This window comes from Corvus kubaryi, unplaced genomic scaffold, assembly GCF_017639235.1.
Source record: "Corvus kubaryi isolate FWS band 111438036 unplaced genomic scaffold, C.kubaryi_AGA036_p1.0 split2-37374, whole genome shotgun sequence".
In the NCBI taxonomy this organism is placed as follows: domain Eukaryota; kingdom Metazoa; phylum Chordata; class Aves; order Passeriformes; family Corvidae; genus Corvus; species Corvus kubaryi.
This window is the reverse complement of record NW_024582082.1, coordinates 7,343,574-7,361,451: the sequence shown is the minus strand read 5'-3', so window position 1 is coordinate 7,361,451 and position 17,878 is coordinate 7,343,574. Positions and strand designations below refer to the sequence as shown.

The 17,878-nt window shown below is 43.2% G+C and overlaps 1 protein-coding gene across 11 annotated transcripts in view; it reads left to right on the top strand.

Annotated features, from left to right (window-relative positions):
• Window positions 1–1,833: 1,833 nt before the first annotated feature.
• The window catches only part of SHROOM1 (shroom family member 1), a 19,213-nt gene continuing 3,168 nt past the window's right edge, over window positions 1,834–17,878 (top strand). For 2 of the 11 annotated variants that reach the window (XM_042014721.1, XM_042014714.1), the window contains exons 1-7: window positions 1,837–1,979; window positions 5,596–5,645; window positions 11,158–11,246; window positions 11,963–14,803; window positions 15,528–15,598; window positions 16,334–16,912; window positions 17,290–17,440. In XM_042014721.1, the coding sequence (XP_041870655.1) occupies window positions 12,068–14,803; window positions 15,528–15,598; window positions 16,334–16,912; window positions 17,290–17,440 (3,537 nt within the window). In that variant the 5' untranslated portion in view covers window positions 1,837–1,979; window positions 5,596–5,645; window positions 11,158–11,246; window positions 11,963–12,067. The other 9 variants (XM_042014722.1, XM_042014723.1, XM_042014715.1 and 6 more) reach the window with 9 other exon arrangements.

Below are 17,878 nucleotides of genomic sequence, written 5' to 3'. Positions count from 1 at the left end.
GGAGTGTCTTTAAAAAATCTCCTTATATAAGGGCCAAACCTTACAAAGATCTGTGACGAATCCCAGAGCCAAACCAAACCCTCTTCGGTGAATAGCTCTGCTGCAGGGCTCAGCTGTTCGAATCCTGGGAGAGGCAGGAGCTGGTGAATTAACCCTCTGAGGTGCAGGGTGGGAATGATGGCTTTGACTTCCTTTATTTTCTCAAGTGGTATGCTGGAACCTTGATTATTCCTGCAGGACTGAGGCCAGGCTTGTCTGCAGCACTATTGCAAACCGGTCATTCTCTGAAGGACCTGCACAAATGTTTCACTGGCAAAAGGAATGTACAGAAGTTCCTGTGCAGAGGAGGCACCACTGGGGTTGCCAGCTCTGCCCCCAAACCAGAGCTCTGCTCATCACCTGGCAGGAGGGTTGCTCAGGTTTGCCATTTTCCTGCAGTGCAGGACTTTTTTCCTTCTCATTTCTCAGACTGCTGGAGACATCCCCTCACCTCCAGAACACTTGATCAGATACCAAGTCACTGCTGGGTGAAAACAGCATTAAACACAATGACTAAACACTGAGTTAGTTACTGAGTAACTTCTCAGGAGTCCTTCTCCATACTTGGGGAGCTACTGAAGACATGTGCTGGTGAAAAAAATTGGGCTGCGGGACAGTCTATTCATATACAGGATTTTGAAGAGGAGCCTGGGTGGTTGCTCACAGAAAAACCTCAAATATGGATTAAATTAACAATCAGTGAATAGTATTCCAGAGGCTCTTCATGCTCAGGAGAAGTGGATTGAGACTTTACCAACAAAATGATTCCTGTCCTCTCCAGCTGCTCTGCAGTAAACCCAGTTCCAAGCTCTCTGTGATGGCATTTGCACAGCCTTGCCAGAGAACAGGGTGAGGTCAGGCCCAACCCAAAGGCTCAGTCTGTCTCCCACTGGACACCACTTTTCTCCTTCCCAACATGTAAAAACAACATAGCCACAGGTGAGCAGATTATTTTTGTAGGAAATGTGGAAGGAATGCCCAGTTTTCCCTTGAGAGACAATACATAGCAAACTGTAGAGCTGTGGCCTGCATGGCATTATCCAGCTGTTTGAGGGAAAAAATAGTGGCATAAAGTCAACTTATTTTTAAGCCCAGCTGGAAACTAGTGGGAATTCATCTCACCATTATAAAATATATCAGGCTTCATCACATATATTGGGACGCAGAAAGAATTTATTGCAGAGGCTTGAGTTGATTCAGTCACATAACATAGATGATGGCCTCAATCTGTGTGCCTTCTGTGCCTTGTATTAACAAAATACTTAGAAATAATTAAAAAGCCCCACAAAACAAAACCTGTGGCATATAAAACACAGCTTCAGAGTTGCCTTGACCTGTATTATCTTTTACTGTAGAACCCTTTGTCTTTCCCCCTAAGAAAGCAGTACATAATCTTTTAAGAAAATCAACTCTTAACTACTTTGTTGTATTAAATCTAATTACTTTCAGTTGGATTTAATTAGTTTTTGTCTAGCAGTGCTTCTCAACTGCCCCAGAGCAAGGGCTCTTGGCCCATGCGCTGTGACACCAAGTTGGGGACAGCATGGGACAAGGTGAGGGATGCTCCTGGAGTGGTGACATCCTGGTGGGATGCACAGGAGTGCTTTGGGTTGCAGGGCAGAGAGGCTTCACCTGGTCTCTCCTCTGTGGCCTTGGCAGCATATTCATGGAACTTTTCAGTTGTGCTCATGTGGAAGTCATGGCTGCCAGCCAAGAGCTCAGGCAGAAACAGCCCTGTTGTTAATGATTGACTGGTGAGATAATGAAATAGCCCAGCCCACTATTTGCTTGCTTTCCTTCTCCACTACTGCTGTACTGCTGCTGTGCACCAGAGTACCATAAATCCAGGACAGTGTCCAGCCTTTGACAGCCACCCTGCAGCTGTGATGCCCACAGAACCACCTCCTGCCCCAGAGACATCCCAGTGATGTGGTGACCAGGTGAGAGATGGGAATCGCCTCTGACACTTGGGAGTGCATTGAGAACTCTTCAGGCTGTGATCTGCAGAAGTTCTGCTTCACTGACTTTGAGATCTTTCCTGTGGGCACAGCTGGAATGTGGAACCAGAGCACTGGCTTCTGTTTTATAAAGAGAATATTGGAGGTAGAAAATTTGCACTGTCTGTACTCACTGTGAACATGCCTTCAGATTGCTCGAGCTAACAGGTAACCTGGTGTATGCAAGGTGTCTCTGCCCATGGCAGGGAGGGTGAAACTGGATGAGCTTTAAGGTCCCTTCTAACCTAAACCATTTTGTAGTTCTATGATTCTAACAAAACCAAACAACATCTCAGTGTGTATTTTAGATGCTTGTACCTGGTACATATTGTCTCCAGCAGTTGCTGTGCTCTCTATTTGTGTATTTGCTTTATGCAAGAAAAGAATGAAAAGAACATTCTGGTTACAGTTGCTTATATTGTGTTTGCTGTAAGTCTGGAGAACAGTGGTTCTGCTGATCCATGGTCTAAGTAACTGCTCCTTAGCCTGTGGATAAGTGCATGTGTTTGGGGAGGGATTCAGTGAGATCCCAGGTGCAGACCTTTGAGGGTCACAGTGTGTGGTGGATGAGCTCACTCATCTTTCCTGACAAGCAGATTTTCCTTCACCTCAGCAGTGTCCTTTGAGCAGCTGGGGGATACCACACATGTCCTTGGACCTCACAGGGTTTGATGCAGAGTTTGTGTGATACATAGGTTTGGGTGCTTGAGATGTGGCATTGCGGCACACGTGCCAGTGTGTGGGTGCCTGTGGCATTGTGGCACACATGCCAGTGTGTGGGTGCTTATGGCATCATGGCAGCCATTTAGAGGTGGTTTGGGAGGTCTCAGCAAAAGGGGAAGTGCAGAGTGTGCCTTGTCCCAGCTCAGCAGCATGGGGCAGGCAGAGCCAATGGTCCCACTGGGGAGGGGGGACTTAACATATTGCAAGAGCCCGTCTAGGGCCAGGCATGAGCTGGTGGATGGTGGTGTGAGAAGAAAGAATCGTGTTGGACAAACAGGTGTCCAGGTGCTCTGTTTTCTGTCAATCCTTTCTCCCCACCAAGGGCTGACTCAGCTTTCACGTGCCTTGCAGAGCATATGCTGCCAAAGTCCATGTGTTCCAATCTGAGGCACTCTTCTGTAAAAGACAGCCTGGAAACAGAGGAAGGGGCAGGATGTATCTTGGAAAATATTAAACCCACATTTTGAAATGTTTAACTTGGGGCTGGAAGCTGTCTTAGGCACACATAATTGCAGCAGGCCACCTGAACTTCAGGGCTTGTCCTTGGGATCTCTGACTGTGAAATATGCCATTTTCATAGGGAAATATGTGAATGTAACTAATACTGTCCCTGCCCGGCTCCGTGGGGTCCCGCGTGCCCCCACAGAAGCATGGGTGGGCTCAGTATTATAGTCGGTAACAAAGAGTCGAGAAGGGCATTTGCATGCGTTCCGGCAGGAGCATTTATTGCTTCTACCTTGTCAAAGGTAGCAGAGGCAAATGCGAACATGATCACGAGGTTCACAGTTTTGTCCAGGGGCAGGGAAAAGGCAGGACTAGGGAACAGGGACTAATGGAGAAGCTCTGAGGGAGTGACGAGGGGGTAGAGGCTAACAGCCAACCGGGGAATCCAAACTGGGACAGATTAACATAACAGAACAATGACTCTTGGGAGAAGCCTTTTTGGTCACTCTAACATGAAGTGGTTCTTGGGGTACTAGAGACTTGTCTTACTGAAAACTCTCTCTCCCTTGTAATGTATGTTCACCGGCCACCACGTGTAACCAAATAATTGAGGACAGAACTGAATTTGTAACAGAAAATTATCTTTAAAATGCTAAAATTAACAGTGTGTTGTAGTGTGTAAGGGACCAATCTCACCCCTGCTGTGGACATGCACAGTCTAGAGTGTCACTTGAGTCTAATAAAAACATAGGAGCTCTGCTCTATCCTTGAGTGTGCAGATTATGTGGGGTTTTTTAGAATAAATAAAATCTAGGTCTATGCTTAATAGGTCAGGTAAGGCATCTGGCAGGTAGACATTTTTACGCAGAAAATAGCTACCTCGGTACAAATGTACTTAGTGATCCTCCAACACAGGCAATGTTTGCATTGATGGTTAGTTACAGGTTATAGAGGACTGATTCGGGAACTCAGAGGAGACGTTTCTGTAGAATGGGTTAAATGTAGAAAGGCAGATCTGCAAAAACTCACACCTTTCTGTTTGAGTGGGGTCTAGTTGGTATGAAGTGCTACAGATAGGGAATCAGTTGGTCCCTTGTTTGTATGTATCCAGTAGATCCTCTCACTGAAACTGCCACTGCTCTCTGAACTACCCACCTGTCATCAGAAGTGAATACCTGTCCTGGCATCACCTGCTTTGGGAAAGTCTCCCACAAAAGCTCTGAGTGCTGCATTTTCCCAGAATTGAATTAATTTCCCCCAGCATTTTTCCTCTGACATCTCCTGCTAGTTTTGCAGTATGTCTGGAGGGAGGATGAAGGAGGGTGGATTTAGTTTAGATACTGGGAAGAAATTCTTCCCTGTGAAGGTCATGAGGCCCTGGCACAGGCTGCCCAGAGAAGATGTGGCTGCCCCATCTGTGGAAGTGTTCAAGGTCAGGTTGGATGTGGTTTGGAGCAACTTGGTCTAGTGGAAGGTGTCCCTGCCCATGGCAGGGTGTGAAACAAGGTGATCTTTAAGGACCCTTCCAACCCAAACCATTCTGTGATGCTCTTTGCAGACCAGGGGTTTGATTTCTGCCCCTAATTCTGAACAACCTCCACCCCACCACTAAACCTACTCTAAAGTAACTATTGGATATTTCCAGATTATTTTTAACTACTAATCCACATTTTCATTTTTTGTTGTGGAAACCAGTGATACATTTAGTGAGATTAAGCATAAGTGCTTATGAATCCTGCCCAAATGAAAGCTATGGGAAAATACTGGAATGCAATATTTGCCAGAGGAACAGAGCAGTCTAATATATTATTTCTTGTGTTTATTTGGTGGTTTCTTCTTGTTCCAGCGAAATGTTCTGTAGTAATTGAATATTGCATTTCTGTCTGCCCCAGCCCAAAGGCAGGCACAATTATGTTTAACATCTGGATGAATTAGACTGAATACAGACATCCTCTGGAAAGGAATAGTTTCTGTCTCCTATGTTAAAATTAGAAAGAGCTAATGGCTTTTTTAAAATACCAAATTAATTGATAAGACTTCATAGTCCATGATTTGTATACGAGAAAATGGAAGTGCTAAGATGGTTTACTAATTTCATTTTAGATTGCTGCTATGAAAGAATGGAAAAGTTTCATGATTTTCTGAGGGTAATAAAGTATTAAAAAAAATTAATTTATAGTTAGGAGGAGTGCTGAGAAGGTGAGAGGCCTGGGCTATGCTCCTGCTGTGGGACTCAAATGATTTCATGATAAGGCAGAGTCCTACTGGTGTGCGGCAGTGTATGATTGAAATTTGTTAGATATAATCTGAGATACTGGGAGCTTCTTTTGTTAGATGAAGCACCACTTCCACATCTGTGCTCACTTTCTCTTTGTTTCTCTCATATTTTCAGTCTCCTCCTCACCTGTGTTCAGTGCTTGGAAGTTTTCCACATACCACAAGGTAAATCCTGTGCTCTCCTGTTCTCTGGGGTAATCTGGGTGAGCCAGCTTGACCATGTCACCCTCTGCTCTGGGAAGATCTGGTAGGATTCTCTATCCCATATTTTACCTGTCGGTATTCCCTAGATGGAAATGACTTTGGGAGTGTAGTGAAGAGGGTGTGCTTCTGTATCTTCATGAAGTTCATAGCACACAGTCTAAAGCTTGCAAAGTTCAGCAGAAAGCCTCTTAGTACATTTAGGGACCAGAGAATGAATTTTTTGATCCATCTGAAGCCATAATTTAAATTATACAAACACATATATTTATATATGTAAATAATATATATAATCCCACTTCATTAAGGCGAACTGGACACTGCTCCTTCCCCAGCCAGTGCCTCTGGATCCATCCTTGTTTAAAACTGGAGCTGCAGCAGGAATGTTTGTTCTCATGATATGTTTGTCTGTGGAAAGCATAACTACAACATGTAGAAATTGGAATCTGCAGTGTTGTTCTGTCAAGGACAATTACAGAGCCATTCATAAAGCTTCTGAGAATAATTTTATATTAGAGTAAAGCATATGTAGGTGCCAGAAAACCACAATTCTTCAAAGATAAGATGACTTCATGACATTTCCCAACCAGCCAACACTCACTAATAAGTTTGAGTGAGCATCAGCTCTCCCAGAGCTCTGATAAAGCTGGAAAAGGCAAATTCTGATCCTGGCAGTGCTGGGCATACATTGGGTTTGGGATGTGTGGCAGCTGGTGAAGCTGCCTGTTATAAGCACTTGGTTTTTTCTAATTATAGGCAATTAATAATGAACATGTTTTTAAAACTCTGCTTGCAGTTTTAAAATTTGCTAACCAACTACCAACTCATAGGATTCCGGACTAAAACCATGTCAGTGGAAGGAGATGTGGAACTGGATTACTCCTATTTAAAGGCCAGTTTCTTCTCTTGTGAGCTTGACTTGCTGCCTAAGCTGTAGGAAGCTCAGTGCAGCTAGGAGTAGGTCAGACGGACTATAAGAATTTTATTTTTCTCTGATGTTTTTTGGACAGCCTTACTGGGAAACAAGGTAGAAACAAGAAAAACGTCAACAAGGTAGAAATGAGAAAACATCTTTATTATATATATTAATTAAATTCTATTCTATTAATTAGTTAATTTAATATATATTAATTCTAAAGGCATATGCTTAAAAATCAATAGTGTAACTAGATTTTTTCTTTTTGATTTTTAGTACTTTAGAGTCTGTAATTTTTTAATGCTCTTCTGGTGTTTTTGTAGCCTGCAAAAGCAGTATGGGGGTAAATATATGGCATCAAATTAACTTGGTTAGATTTAAAAAAGAAATAAGGAAAATTATGATGACATTAAAAGGGATAAAATGGAAATGGTTGTGACGAAATGCATACATTTGGGATGAAACTGTGATTTCTGGCAAAAGCATTTTTTGAGAAGCACTTACAGAGGTAGAAGAAACAAAAAATGTTCAATGTTAATAGAATAGAGACTAATGCTGATGGAAACCAAGAGAAATTTTTGAAGCTGAATAAGGAAAGTCAGGGAATTCAAGGATAATGGAGAGGTATGTGGTGGGTAACTGCTCTAATTAAAAGGTCAAACTCTGCTGGGTGCTCAGGAAAGGTCTCTCCCAGGGCTGTGAAGAATTGCCAAACCCGATCTTCCTCATTAAATCCTTGGCCAGAGATTGGGCCACAGCTCTCATCTTCAAAAGCAGTTTACTTGGGCCACAGCTTTTTATCACCCAGTAGACATGTTAGGCAAATGCCAAATGTTCCTGTCCAGCACTGAGATGTCATCCCTATGGAAAGTGATGCCAGGAAGGTGTAAGATGGACCCATTCCGGCACTGTGGCTCCAGCAAAGCTCCTGTGCTGGTCACTAGGGATCTCATCCTTCTCTAGAGAGCCTGGCATACCAGGGTGAGGAAGTTTAGGAAGGTTTGTCTATGCCCCTACAGAAAAAAGGGGATACTGAGATGCATTATTGTTACTATGACTTTCATCCTCCTAAATTTCTCACAACACTTTGATAGCTCCAGAAAGCCTCAAGTGTGTATCCATGGGTTTTACTGGAAATGTTTACATTCCTCAAACTATGGCAAAATTTATTTTGTGCACACAAGGCATAAACCTCCTCTAAATCCCACTTAGGCTCTGTTTTGGGACGGTGTGACACTTTGACTTCGCTGGCTCCCAGTAGAAGGGGAAGCCTTTCACTGAGCCTGGAAGCCAAATGTGAGACTTTGTCCTTGGGTGTTGATGCACAACATCCTTGGTGAACATTACCTACCTCACGACAGTTCTGGAAATTGCACTAAATGAGAAAAATGGGGGTTAGAGTCTTCAGAAATCTTAGCAAAAAAAATACAGATTAGCAGAAAGTGTGTTTTTTCAGTCAACCAAAGGTACTATCATCTGCTATGTTTGCCTTCCTGCTTGAAACCTAAAGTTGAAAGTCCAAGGGGATAAAATTGTTGATTATAGGCTAGAAACAAATAATAAGAGGGAAAAGGCAGAGAAAGAGAGAAATAGGCAGAGAAAGAGAGAAATAGTGACTTTCAGAGATGCTGAGCATAAAGGCAATGCCAGCCACACTTTCCTGAATGTGGTATCCTTCCACTTCTCTCACCCTTTCAACAGTCATGTCAAAGTGATGGAATGTGAAGACATTTGTCTGAAATTTCTGGATATTTCAAAGTCTAGTCAAAGGACCAACTCTTATTTCCAGACATCTCATATCTCAGAGACAGAGTCACTAAGGATGCATCCATGTTGTGCAGGGGCATGGGTTTCTGTCCCAGAAGACCTGGATGGAGAACAGGGAACCTGGGTTAGATCATCAACCGATGACCTACTGAAGGTTCCTAGGAGAAACTGTACCTGCCAGAGACTGCACCTGACTTCCCCAGCATTCTGGCCTCTCTAGGCTGCCCTGGGACAGCCAGGAGGATCACCGGCTAAAGCAAGAGTCTCTCAGGTGATCTTTTGTAGCAATGAGATCTCCTGGTCTGGGGAGCAGATGGGTCAGGTGCTGCAGACTGTGCAACTGATTGGAATCTGAAGAATTTCAGCTAATATTTACATCAAGTGTTTACCCTTTGATAAGCAACAGGTCATTCACAAATGTGGACATGACATAATATTGGTAGGTTGGTCAAGGTGTTTGCTTCGCGTTGTGCACACTTGTTCTCTTCTGGAGAACACTTGTATACTGTAGTTTGATCCACATTAACAGCTGTGGATTTCCCCTTTATTTTCATGGAGCCATTTGTATAAAAAGGGCAGATCCACAAAAAGAGAGCTAGGAAAGTTTGAACTGTGCTTGTGTTTATTAAGGAAAATGCTCATTCTTGCTTCTGTGATGGGAAGATTGTGTTGGTCACTTCAAGGGAACTCCACAAGTACAAAATTAGTACTGACTGTGTTATGTGCCAGGGGCTGTTTTTCCTGGGTTGTTGAGGGCAAATGAGAGACTTGATAGAGAGAATACCTGTGTTTCTGATGGGTGATGATTTGTTTGGGCAAGCATTGTATATAAGTGCAGGTGAGTTACGGATCAATTATGGCACCTATCAAACTCTAAAGGAGGTCAAACAAGACCAAACTGTAATTATAATAAATCTTGCCCTTATAAGATAGGTAAGTTGTTCACTGAATGTGGTCTGGAGTCACTAAATTTTCTTTGTACAGAGTTAATTTGCCAGACATGAGACTTTGACCTACTGAGCTGGTTGCAAAGAATTCAAGATTATGCAATGCAAATCACCCTTCCCTAGAACAGAACAGGTTGGTGTGGATGGAAGTCAAGTTCACCTCTGTTTTTAACAACAAAAAACAACAAGCAAACAACTTTGGAACTTAATAGGTTGATAGTGACTTATTTCTTCCTTAGGCGTAGAGTGAATATACTTCCCTGCATCCCTACACTGTTAATACACTTCCCTTCATCTTTCAGTGGTTTTGATTGTGATATACTTTAATTTAACATTATTCTTCTTGTTTTCAGTGGTTTACAATGCAAATATTGCAAGCCAGTCTGAAATGTGCACATTGTATTCCAGCCTAGCCAGAATATTTCTGAGACCCAGAGACAGTGCAGTCCATGAGGGAGCTCTACCACCTCCCTGCTGAGAATAATAATGACATTGTTCATGTTAGTTGAGTTTTAAGGACATTAATGATTTTCTCTTACATGGGAAAGAGAGGGCAGTTTCCACATAGTTCTTTTGAAGCGGATATTTCCTAAACCCTGGCAGCAGAATCCTTTACCTCAGTGTGTTCAAAGAACTAAGACATGTTTTCCAGGTGCGTTTCAGTATCAGTCAGAGGTTCTTACCTCAGTCTTCCAAGATACTGAAATTATATTTCCTATTATTTCTGGTATCATCATAAAAACTTGAGTCAAAAATTCTTCACTGTATTGCTAACTTCACCGTAAATCCCAATGAGGAGCTTGAAACAATGGGGGGAAAAGAGATCTTGGGAATGACTGGTATAGGAAACCAGGAGAGTACTTCCATTGATAGACATGAACCAAATCACAACTGCTACTTGGATTCTACACATTGCCATGGAAAGTTAGAGCCAAATTCTCATTGTAAATCAGGGTGACTCCATTAACTTCCATGGAACTGTGCCAGCACATCCCAGACAAAGACTTGGCTCAGACTATTTATAGCACCGTCAGTAAGAGCTGCTTGGAGAGGTTCCAATGGCAGAAAAATTTGATTAAAACAAGGGAGGTAAGAATGACAGGGAATCTGTCTTCTGTGTCTCTTGTGGAATGTGGCTCCTGTGGGGTTTGATCCTGTGCACCCACAGCACCTCCAGGTACCACTGAGCTCTCCCAGCTCAGTGAGACCCAGCAGTCACTGCCATGGGCCAGACTTCAGGGCATTCTGTTTGCCTAGGAAATGTAACGGCAGTGTGATACACTGTGGTACCCTCTCAGTCTGCAGTTAGTGTCACTGCAATCATTCAGCTGCTTTTTTTTCTCAGTGGTTTCAGAAAATCCAGGGTTTTCCTTTCACCAAGTATCTAAGGTTTTTATTTCTTTAAATTCCTCAATACACCACGGTGAAAAGGATGGAGAATGGCATCACCAGCTGCTGAGTCTTCCTATTTCCTTTGTGACCCTGTTATTCATACATTTCACAGCTAGATTTTAAATCATCTGTAAAGAGGGAGAGAACTCCAGACATCCTTGAGTTGGTTTCTTACTGAAATGTTGAAAAACCAAACAAACACAGAAAGACCCCCAAAAAGCCAGCAGGCAAATTCCCACTTTGTGGTGTTAGGCTGTTTTCATTTCCCAGAAACTAGTTAATTTATTTAGTGTGCCCCAGCAGTCCAAGTTTCATTTATAGATTAACTTGTGTATTTTGGCTCCCATCCATCCCTTCCTTTGGCTCAAAATTAATGATACCAGGACTGTCTTTGAAACAATGCAGGAATGTGATGATTCTTTCTTTTTTCTTTTTTTTTTTTTTTTAATTAAAGAGAAACATCACCCTGAAACCTCTCTTTCTGCCAGCTTTATGAGGCCCCACCACAGAAATATGATATTGGGAATGGCAGATTAGTGTCTGGTGAGTTCAACCTTTATGAATAAATCAGACATGTAATATTCTGGAGGGATCTGGACACAGTTTGTGTCTCCTCAGAAGGCCTGTTACTGGAGCAGCTTGTTGATGAAGCTTTTCAAGACTGTTTGTTTACTTTCTTTTAATAACTAATCAGTTTCCAGAGCTGGTTTAAATGAGAACTACTAAACAAGGTCGCTGGCTAGCACCACTCTGGTGCCAGGTTCAGTCTTTTATTTGGGGCTCCTAGTGCCTGGGAGCATGTCAGGGCATTTGAAGCTGGCAGAGGTGGCTGAGAGTGTCACACTGTTGGTGTGAGAATCTTCTGCTTGTTTTCTCTTGGCCCATTGGGTTGCTGCTTGTGGAGATCCATTCGTTAAACTAAACCTATGGGCATCACGTACAGCAATCAGAGGAACAGTCAAGTGCTGCTGATAAACATGGGCTGTTTTCCGGACTCTGCAAAAACTGTGTATTTGTCTTACATGAACTCTATGCTGGTGCTTTTTCCTAGTCCATTTGGGGGTTTGCAGGAGAGTTCTGAGCTGTAGTCATAAATATTTAGCCATCTTTTAAAATCTCTGATTTGGGACTGACAGCAGAATGTCTCATCGAGATGGTCTGTCAGTCTGAAGCCACTTTTTATAGGACTCTGGGAAAGGTTTTCCAAGATGTGCCATGAGAATCCTCCCACTTTTTAACATATTTCTCTTTCATTTTAGGATCATCTAGATATTACTGCAATGTGACTGTAGAGAAAAATGTTCATTTCTAACAACTTGGTTGTGGACTTTTAAACAGACTTGGATTTCTGGAAATACTACAACATGAGTTCAGCTGGGAATGAGGTAGAAAGATGGATACGCAGGCAGGGTGGCAGAACTGGGAAGCTGGCAGAGCCTGTGACCTCTTCTGAAAATGATCGTATTTTGTCAGTGAAGTCAATCAGCAGCATGGACCATCTCTTGCACCTCCCTGGAAGGGCAGATTCTGCTTACAGCTCTTTCTCAGGAGGATCAAATGTTCCAGAGTACCCCATACCATCATGCCATGGTGAATACTGCTGTGTACCTCCAGAGCAGGTCTCGTACATGGACTCAGAATATGTAACAGGAATTTATAATTTCGGTGCTGCACACTTTGACCTCAGATCCCCCCAGCCATACAAGGCACCAGACCTGAGCACCCACAACAACTCTCATAGCACTAGTCTCACAGATCACTGTGGAATCACTCCTACCCAAAGGACTTCAAATCAGGGACCTCCAGCCCTGGCAGCACCTCCACCATTCCCTCTCACGCGACTTGACAGCTATAACATCACTAATAGACACTTGGAAAAGTCAAGAGGGAGACAAGGCTCTGTAGGGCATACTGAGTGTAGTGTGCAGCCAGCTCCTGGTGCACAGGACAGCCAGCTGGCAGATAGGGATGTACTGTGGAGTCAATGCTGGGATGCAGTCACCGAGCAAGATCTAGGGCCTAATAGGGAAAAGACTCTGGAAAACAAGGGCCTTTCTTCTGATTTTACAAATGAGGTATCAAAAGTTCAGGGGTTAAAGATGGAGGAAAATGGAGAATGGAGCCCATCACAACAGCCTACAAAGAGAAGTAATCCACACATTTTCAGCAGACCTTCTTCATTCATTTTTCAAGAATATTTAAGGACAGACTCTGTGGCGAATGTCCCCGAAATACTTTCTGCTTATAATTCAGTTCATGCTAATAAAATTCCCAAAGAGATGCGCTCCGAATCCTATCACCGAGCACATTCCAACCCTAAAGGTGTTAATGATGGACAGGAAGTCAAACAGTGTCCCTGGGGTGTGTCTAAGCCAAGTGCCAGAGAAGCAGCTCTGCCAAGCACTGTACCAGGGCCCAGCCAGAGGAAAAAGTCCTTGCCCTGTGCTCAGGGCCTGCTGCATGCCAGGTGGCATTTAGGCATGGGTCAGGATGTGTTTGGGGACAGCTCAGAATTAAAATATATGGAGAATGCTCTTCTAAATGAAAATGCTCCCAGGAAGCTAAACAGTTGTACAGACAAAAGTCAGTGCTATGATTCTGAAGGAAAAAGTGTGAGCGGTATTAGTGAACCAGCCCCAAACCAGCAAAACAAAGTGCAGAGATCACCATTGTCCTGCAGCTGCAATGCTATGGAAGTGGAACACCCTCAGTGTGAGGAATCGGATCGGGGAAGAAAGCAATGCTGTGATGGCACAAGCCAAATGGCTTTTTTCAGACCAAAGGAAGATTCCACATCTCAGTCATTATGTGAAGTCCAGAAAGCAAACCAGGGTAATAACAGCAGTCCCGACCTCAGCACCCATCTGGAACAAGAAGAACCTCCTGTTCAGCAACACCAGCCTGTATTTCAAACACAGCTCTCAAGACAGCTTCAGGAGGACCATGCTGGTGAACAAATAACCAGGCTGGCAACTCCCATGCTTTACTATCTTTCTGCATGGAAAACCACCAATGTCCTGCACCCCAACAAGCTCACCTACAGTCAAGAGGACTCAAGGAGCTCACCAAAGGAAATTCCTTCAAGCAGCAATGCTGCCTTAGCACAGTGTCTAGAGATACAAAGAGAAGGCCATCAGCTTCAGAGGAGCAGCCACCACCATCTGTGCAGTGCTGATGATCTCCTGCTCCAGACAAAAGATCTTATTCTTAGGAGTCCTGCCTCAGTCATGGAAGAGAGTTTCCGGAATGACTATATAGAGAAAATTAAAGTGGCTCAGAAAAAGGTTCTCAAAGAAACTTCCTTTAAAAGAAAAGACTTACAGATGAGTTTGCCTGTCAGACTGAGACAGAAATCCTCTGAAAGGCCATCAATTGAACACCTTTGGTCTTTCTCATTATCCAGTGCAAGCGAGGATGCCAAACCTGTTCCTTGCTCCCCTTCTCATCTTGAATCCTTGGAAAGTTTCAACAGAGATGAAGAAATAAGGAGGCCACAAAAAGGTCAAGCAGGAGGAAGGAAAAGGGTAACCCAAGAGCAGAAGAAACTGTGCTACTCTGAGCCTGAGAAGCTCAATCACCTAATGGATAAGGAAGTATCATGGAGTCAAGTTAGGGATGACATCAATGAGCAAGATGCAGTGTCATCCAGGAGAAGGAATCTGGAGAACAGAGGAAGGGCATTTTCCAGCTCCAGGACAGAGCTGAAACAAATCCAGCACAATGCACTGATCGAATACATGGAACGAAAGATCGGTCAAAGACCAGGTGGCTCACAGCACCTCCCACTGCATAAGCCACCCCTGCAGAAGAGGCTGTTGAATCCCAAAGGGCCTCCTGTCCATATTTCCAACCCAAATGGGAGCAGGAAGATGCAAAATGATAGGGTTTTTTGCCAAATTCTCTCTGAACAAAAATCACCAGATGTTTTTCCTCCTTTGCCTTTTGCTGCCCCACTGAACATGACCAACAGGTGCAATCCCAATGAAGGGGATGGGAAGTGTACTAGCAAGTGTCCATCAGCTAAAAGTCTCCCACAGGCAGGTGATTCTGCATCTGGGAGAGCTCCTGAGAGATCAAAATCCACTCCTTCTTCCACAGAGGTAAGAAACCAGTACCTAAAGGGGGCCTAAAAAAGTCAGAGGGACTCTGGCACTTAGAAGATGCATTTGCAGGGAACATGTGCTGTATGCAGGATGAGGCTGTTTGTGCTCCAGCAGTCATTATTGTTCATGACAGCAACTTCATTAGAGCCCTATCCCAGAAAAGGTGATTATAGGGAGAATTTTATAAATGACCAACCTTTTTTGGCTCCTGAATTTGAAAGACAGTAGCTGTCAATATTGTTGAGGAGAATAAAGAAGATAAAGGGTCAGAAAATAAATAATTTAACATACCACTAAAATTACCCTACTGAAGAGACTGACAAACTTCCACCAGTGCTGAATTTCTGAATTGTTATGATGGTAGAGGTATATTTTGTTGAAAGCTGTTCTTTTGGTTTTCTAGGAGAAAAAAAAAAAAAGGATGCTACCTAGGAAGAGCATAATAGCAATTTAAATAATAAAAAAGAGATAGAGGAAAACATCCCCAAAGATTAAAAACACCCAACGAACAAAACCAAAACCTTTCCCCCTAGAAACAACAACAACCAAACAAAAACCAGCCAACAAAACAAACCACAAACAAAAAAGCACAAACCTCGGTGAACCTACTTGGAGATCCATCAGCAGCTTCCCTTTCTGGGGATAACAAACATGGGAGTAAAATTAGGCAGCTGCCTCGCCTGAAATGCTGGTTGCCCCAGTGTGCTGTTTTCCCTTCCAGGAAATGTGCAGATGTGCCAGAGGTGCAGCAGCATCGTTCCGACGCTGTGGGAGCTGCCCCGGCACCTCCAGGTAAGGCTGTGGAGTTGTGCCTGGGTACAGCCGATGTCCCAAGTGTGGGACCTCCAGCGCTGCTCCCCTCTTCTCCCTCGGGATCCTTTGTTGTCCATATGGGAATATTCACCCGCTACTCTCTGAGTCAGTCTTTAAAATAATTTCTATGCTGTGAAGTGGGAAGTGCCGAGTGCCCCTGAGCAGCTGTCCCTGCACAGCAGGGCTCCATCATATCTCTGGGGTCACAGCTCCCTCATCCGAGCTCTGGAGAAAACCGCATTTCCAACAGCTCGGATATGCCCAGTCCTGGAGAATATGTGTGATCAGGACTGGTGTAAAAGGGGATTTTGGTGTGTTTTTTAAAGGAAAAAAATACTGTGCCGTTTACACATCACTAACTAGGAAGTTTGTGTTTTAACTCTCCATATTTGCTTTGCTAGTTTGAGGAGCATCAAGGGAGATAAACATCTGAACTCTGTCTCAGCAAGGCAGTGATGCTGACTCTTTTGTAGTAAAAGAATGTCCACTCTTTCAAAAATATCCCAGTGGTTTCTGGAGACTTGAATGGCTTATGAAAAAAAATTAAAATTTTTCTTAAATTTCCTAGTTTAGCAGGTTAGCATAAAAGTAACTGAAAGCTCCAGACAGAACCATAACATCAGAAACATTTGATCATTGCTCTTAAACAGTCTGCAAAAATATCTGTTGTAGAGGAAGTGTCTCAAATAAAAGGAATTGTCTTCTTTCTTACAGTTTCTGTGATCCTGAGAAAGAGGGATCCAAGAATCATGAACATAATGACATAACTGGACATGTGTGTGGTCAGGAGAAAAAGGAGCAGATTCCTGAAATCTCTATTCCTGTCCCAAGAAGTGGAAGCAAGGAGGGCGCTCAAGTGGAGGAGGAATGCAGAACTCAGTCTCTGAGTGGGAATGCCGCACTCAAGCGTCCAGAACAGCAGCAGCAGCCTGCAGCTTCTCCAGTGCAGGAAATGCATCTCTGCACAGCATTGGCTCAGCCTTACCAAGGCGACAAAAATCCAGCCAAAGGTTTACTTGCCCAGGAAGCATCCGTGCACATCAACAATGATGTTCCCCTGGACAGAAAGACACACCTATCTGAAAGGAGGCTGGAGTCTCCTCAGGACCAGCGATACCAAGAGCTTGCCATGGAGACCATTGCCAAAGACAGTTCTCTGGTGGACATTCTCATACCTCATCCTCTTAGAAAAACTTCTTTGGACCTGATGGAGGGTTTGTTTTCTGTTAACACTTCCATGCTGGATAAATCACACAGGAAAAGAGGAAAAGTACAGCATGTGCAGGAGAATGAGTAAGTAGACAAAACCAATTATCTAGCACTTTGGTCTATTTTAATGTATGGATATCATGTACATACTAGTAGTAAGATGAACACATTGTTTTATTTTTGTTTCATTAGAAAAATATTTAGCTCTCTGATTTACATACCAAGAAGTATCTGAGGCTAAGGGTATATGATGGAAGAAAAGTGGTTCAGTGATCCCTTATTAAAGGCATTGTGACAGGCTGCAAATCCTTTGCTCTATATCTTCTAAAAACTTAGAGGATCTCCTGTGGTGAGAAGAGAGGAGAGTGATCCTGAAGTCAAGATAGATAAAACCATGAATTCGATGTTTGTGAAGAAAACTTTAAGTGTTTGCTGCAGGTGTTTATTTTCTGTTCCAATAGCAGGAAAAGTCATGGAGATGGATCAGAAAAATGTCCTAAACCTGAACATGAAGCCAAGCAAAGGAGCAATGATCCTGCCTCTAAGGGAAACCAAGTCCTGAAGAGGAACAGAGACAGCACAAACAAGCTAGATGACATCACATCTAAGAGAGTATGTAGATGACTATCACAGGAACCACTGTTTCTCCATCATGACAAAGAAATACTTATTAATCTCATTATTACTATGGATATTTTTATCCCAATAACATTTCACAGGAAACTTTGAATCAATTTTTTGCCAGTAGGTGAAGTCCTGGAAAATTGGCATATTGATCATAAATAGTAATGTTTAAATCCTGCCTGATTTGACTTGGATCTCTCATCATGAAAGGTTTCCGTTCCATGACACTTGTACAGCCAGCTCCTGTGCAGCAGCAGCAAACTCCCAATTTAACACTCAAATCTAATCTCAAAATCTGTAAAATAAATTAGAACTGGCAGCCTAAATAAGAAATATTCTTTAGTCTGGGAACTGGCAGCAGCTTCTGCACATTCCAGTGTCCAATTAACTCCATATATGCAGAGAATAGGGGACATAGCTGGACAG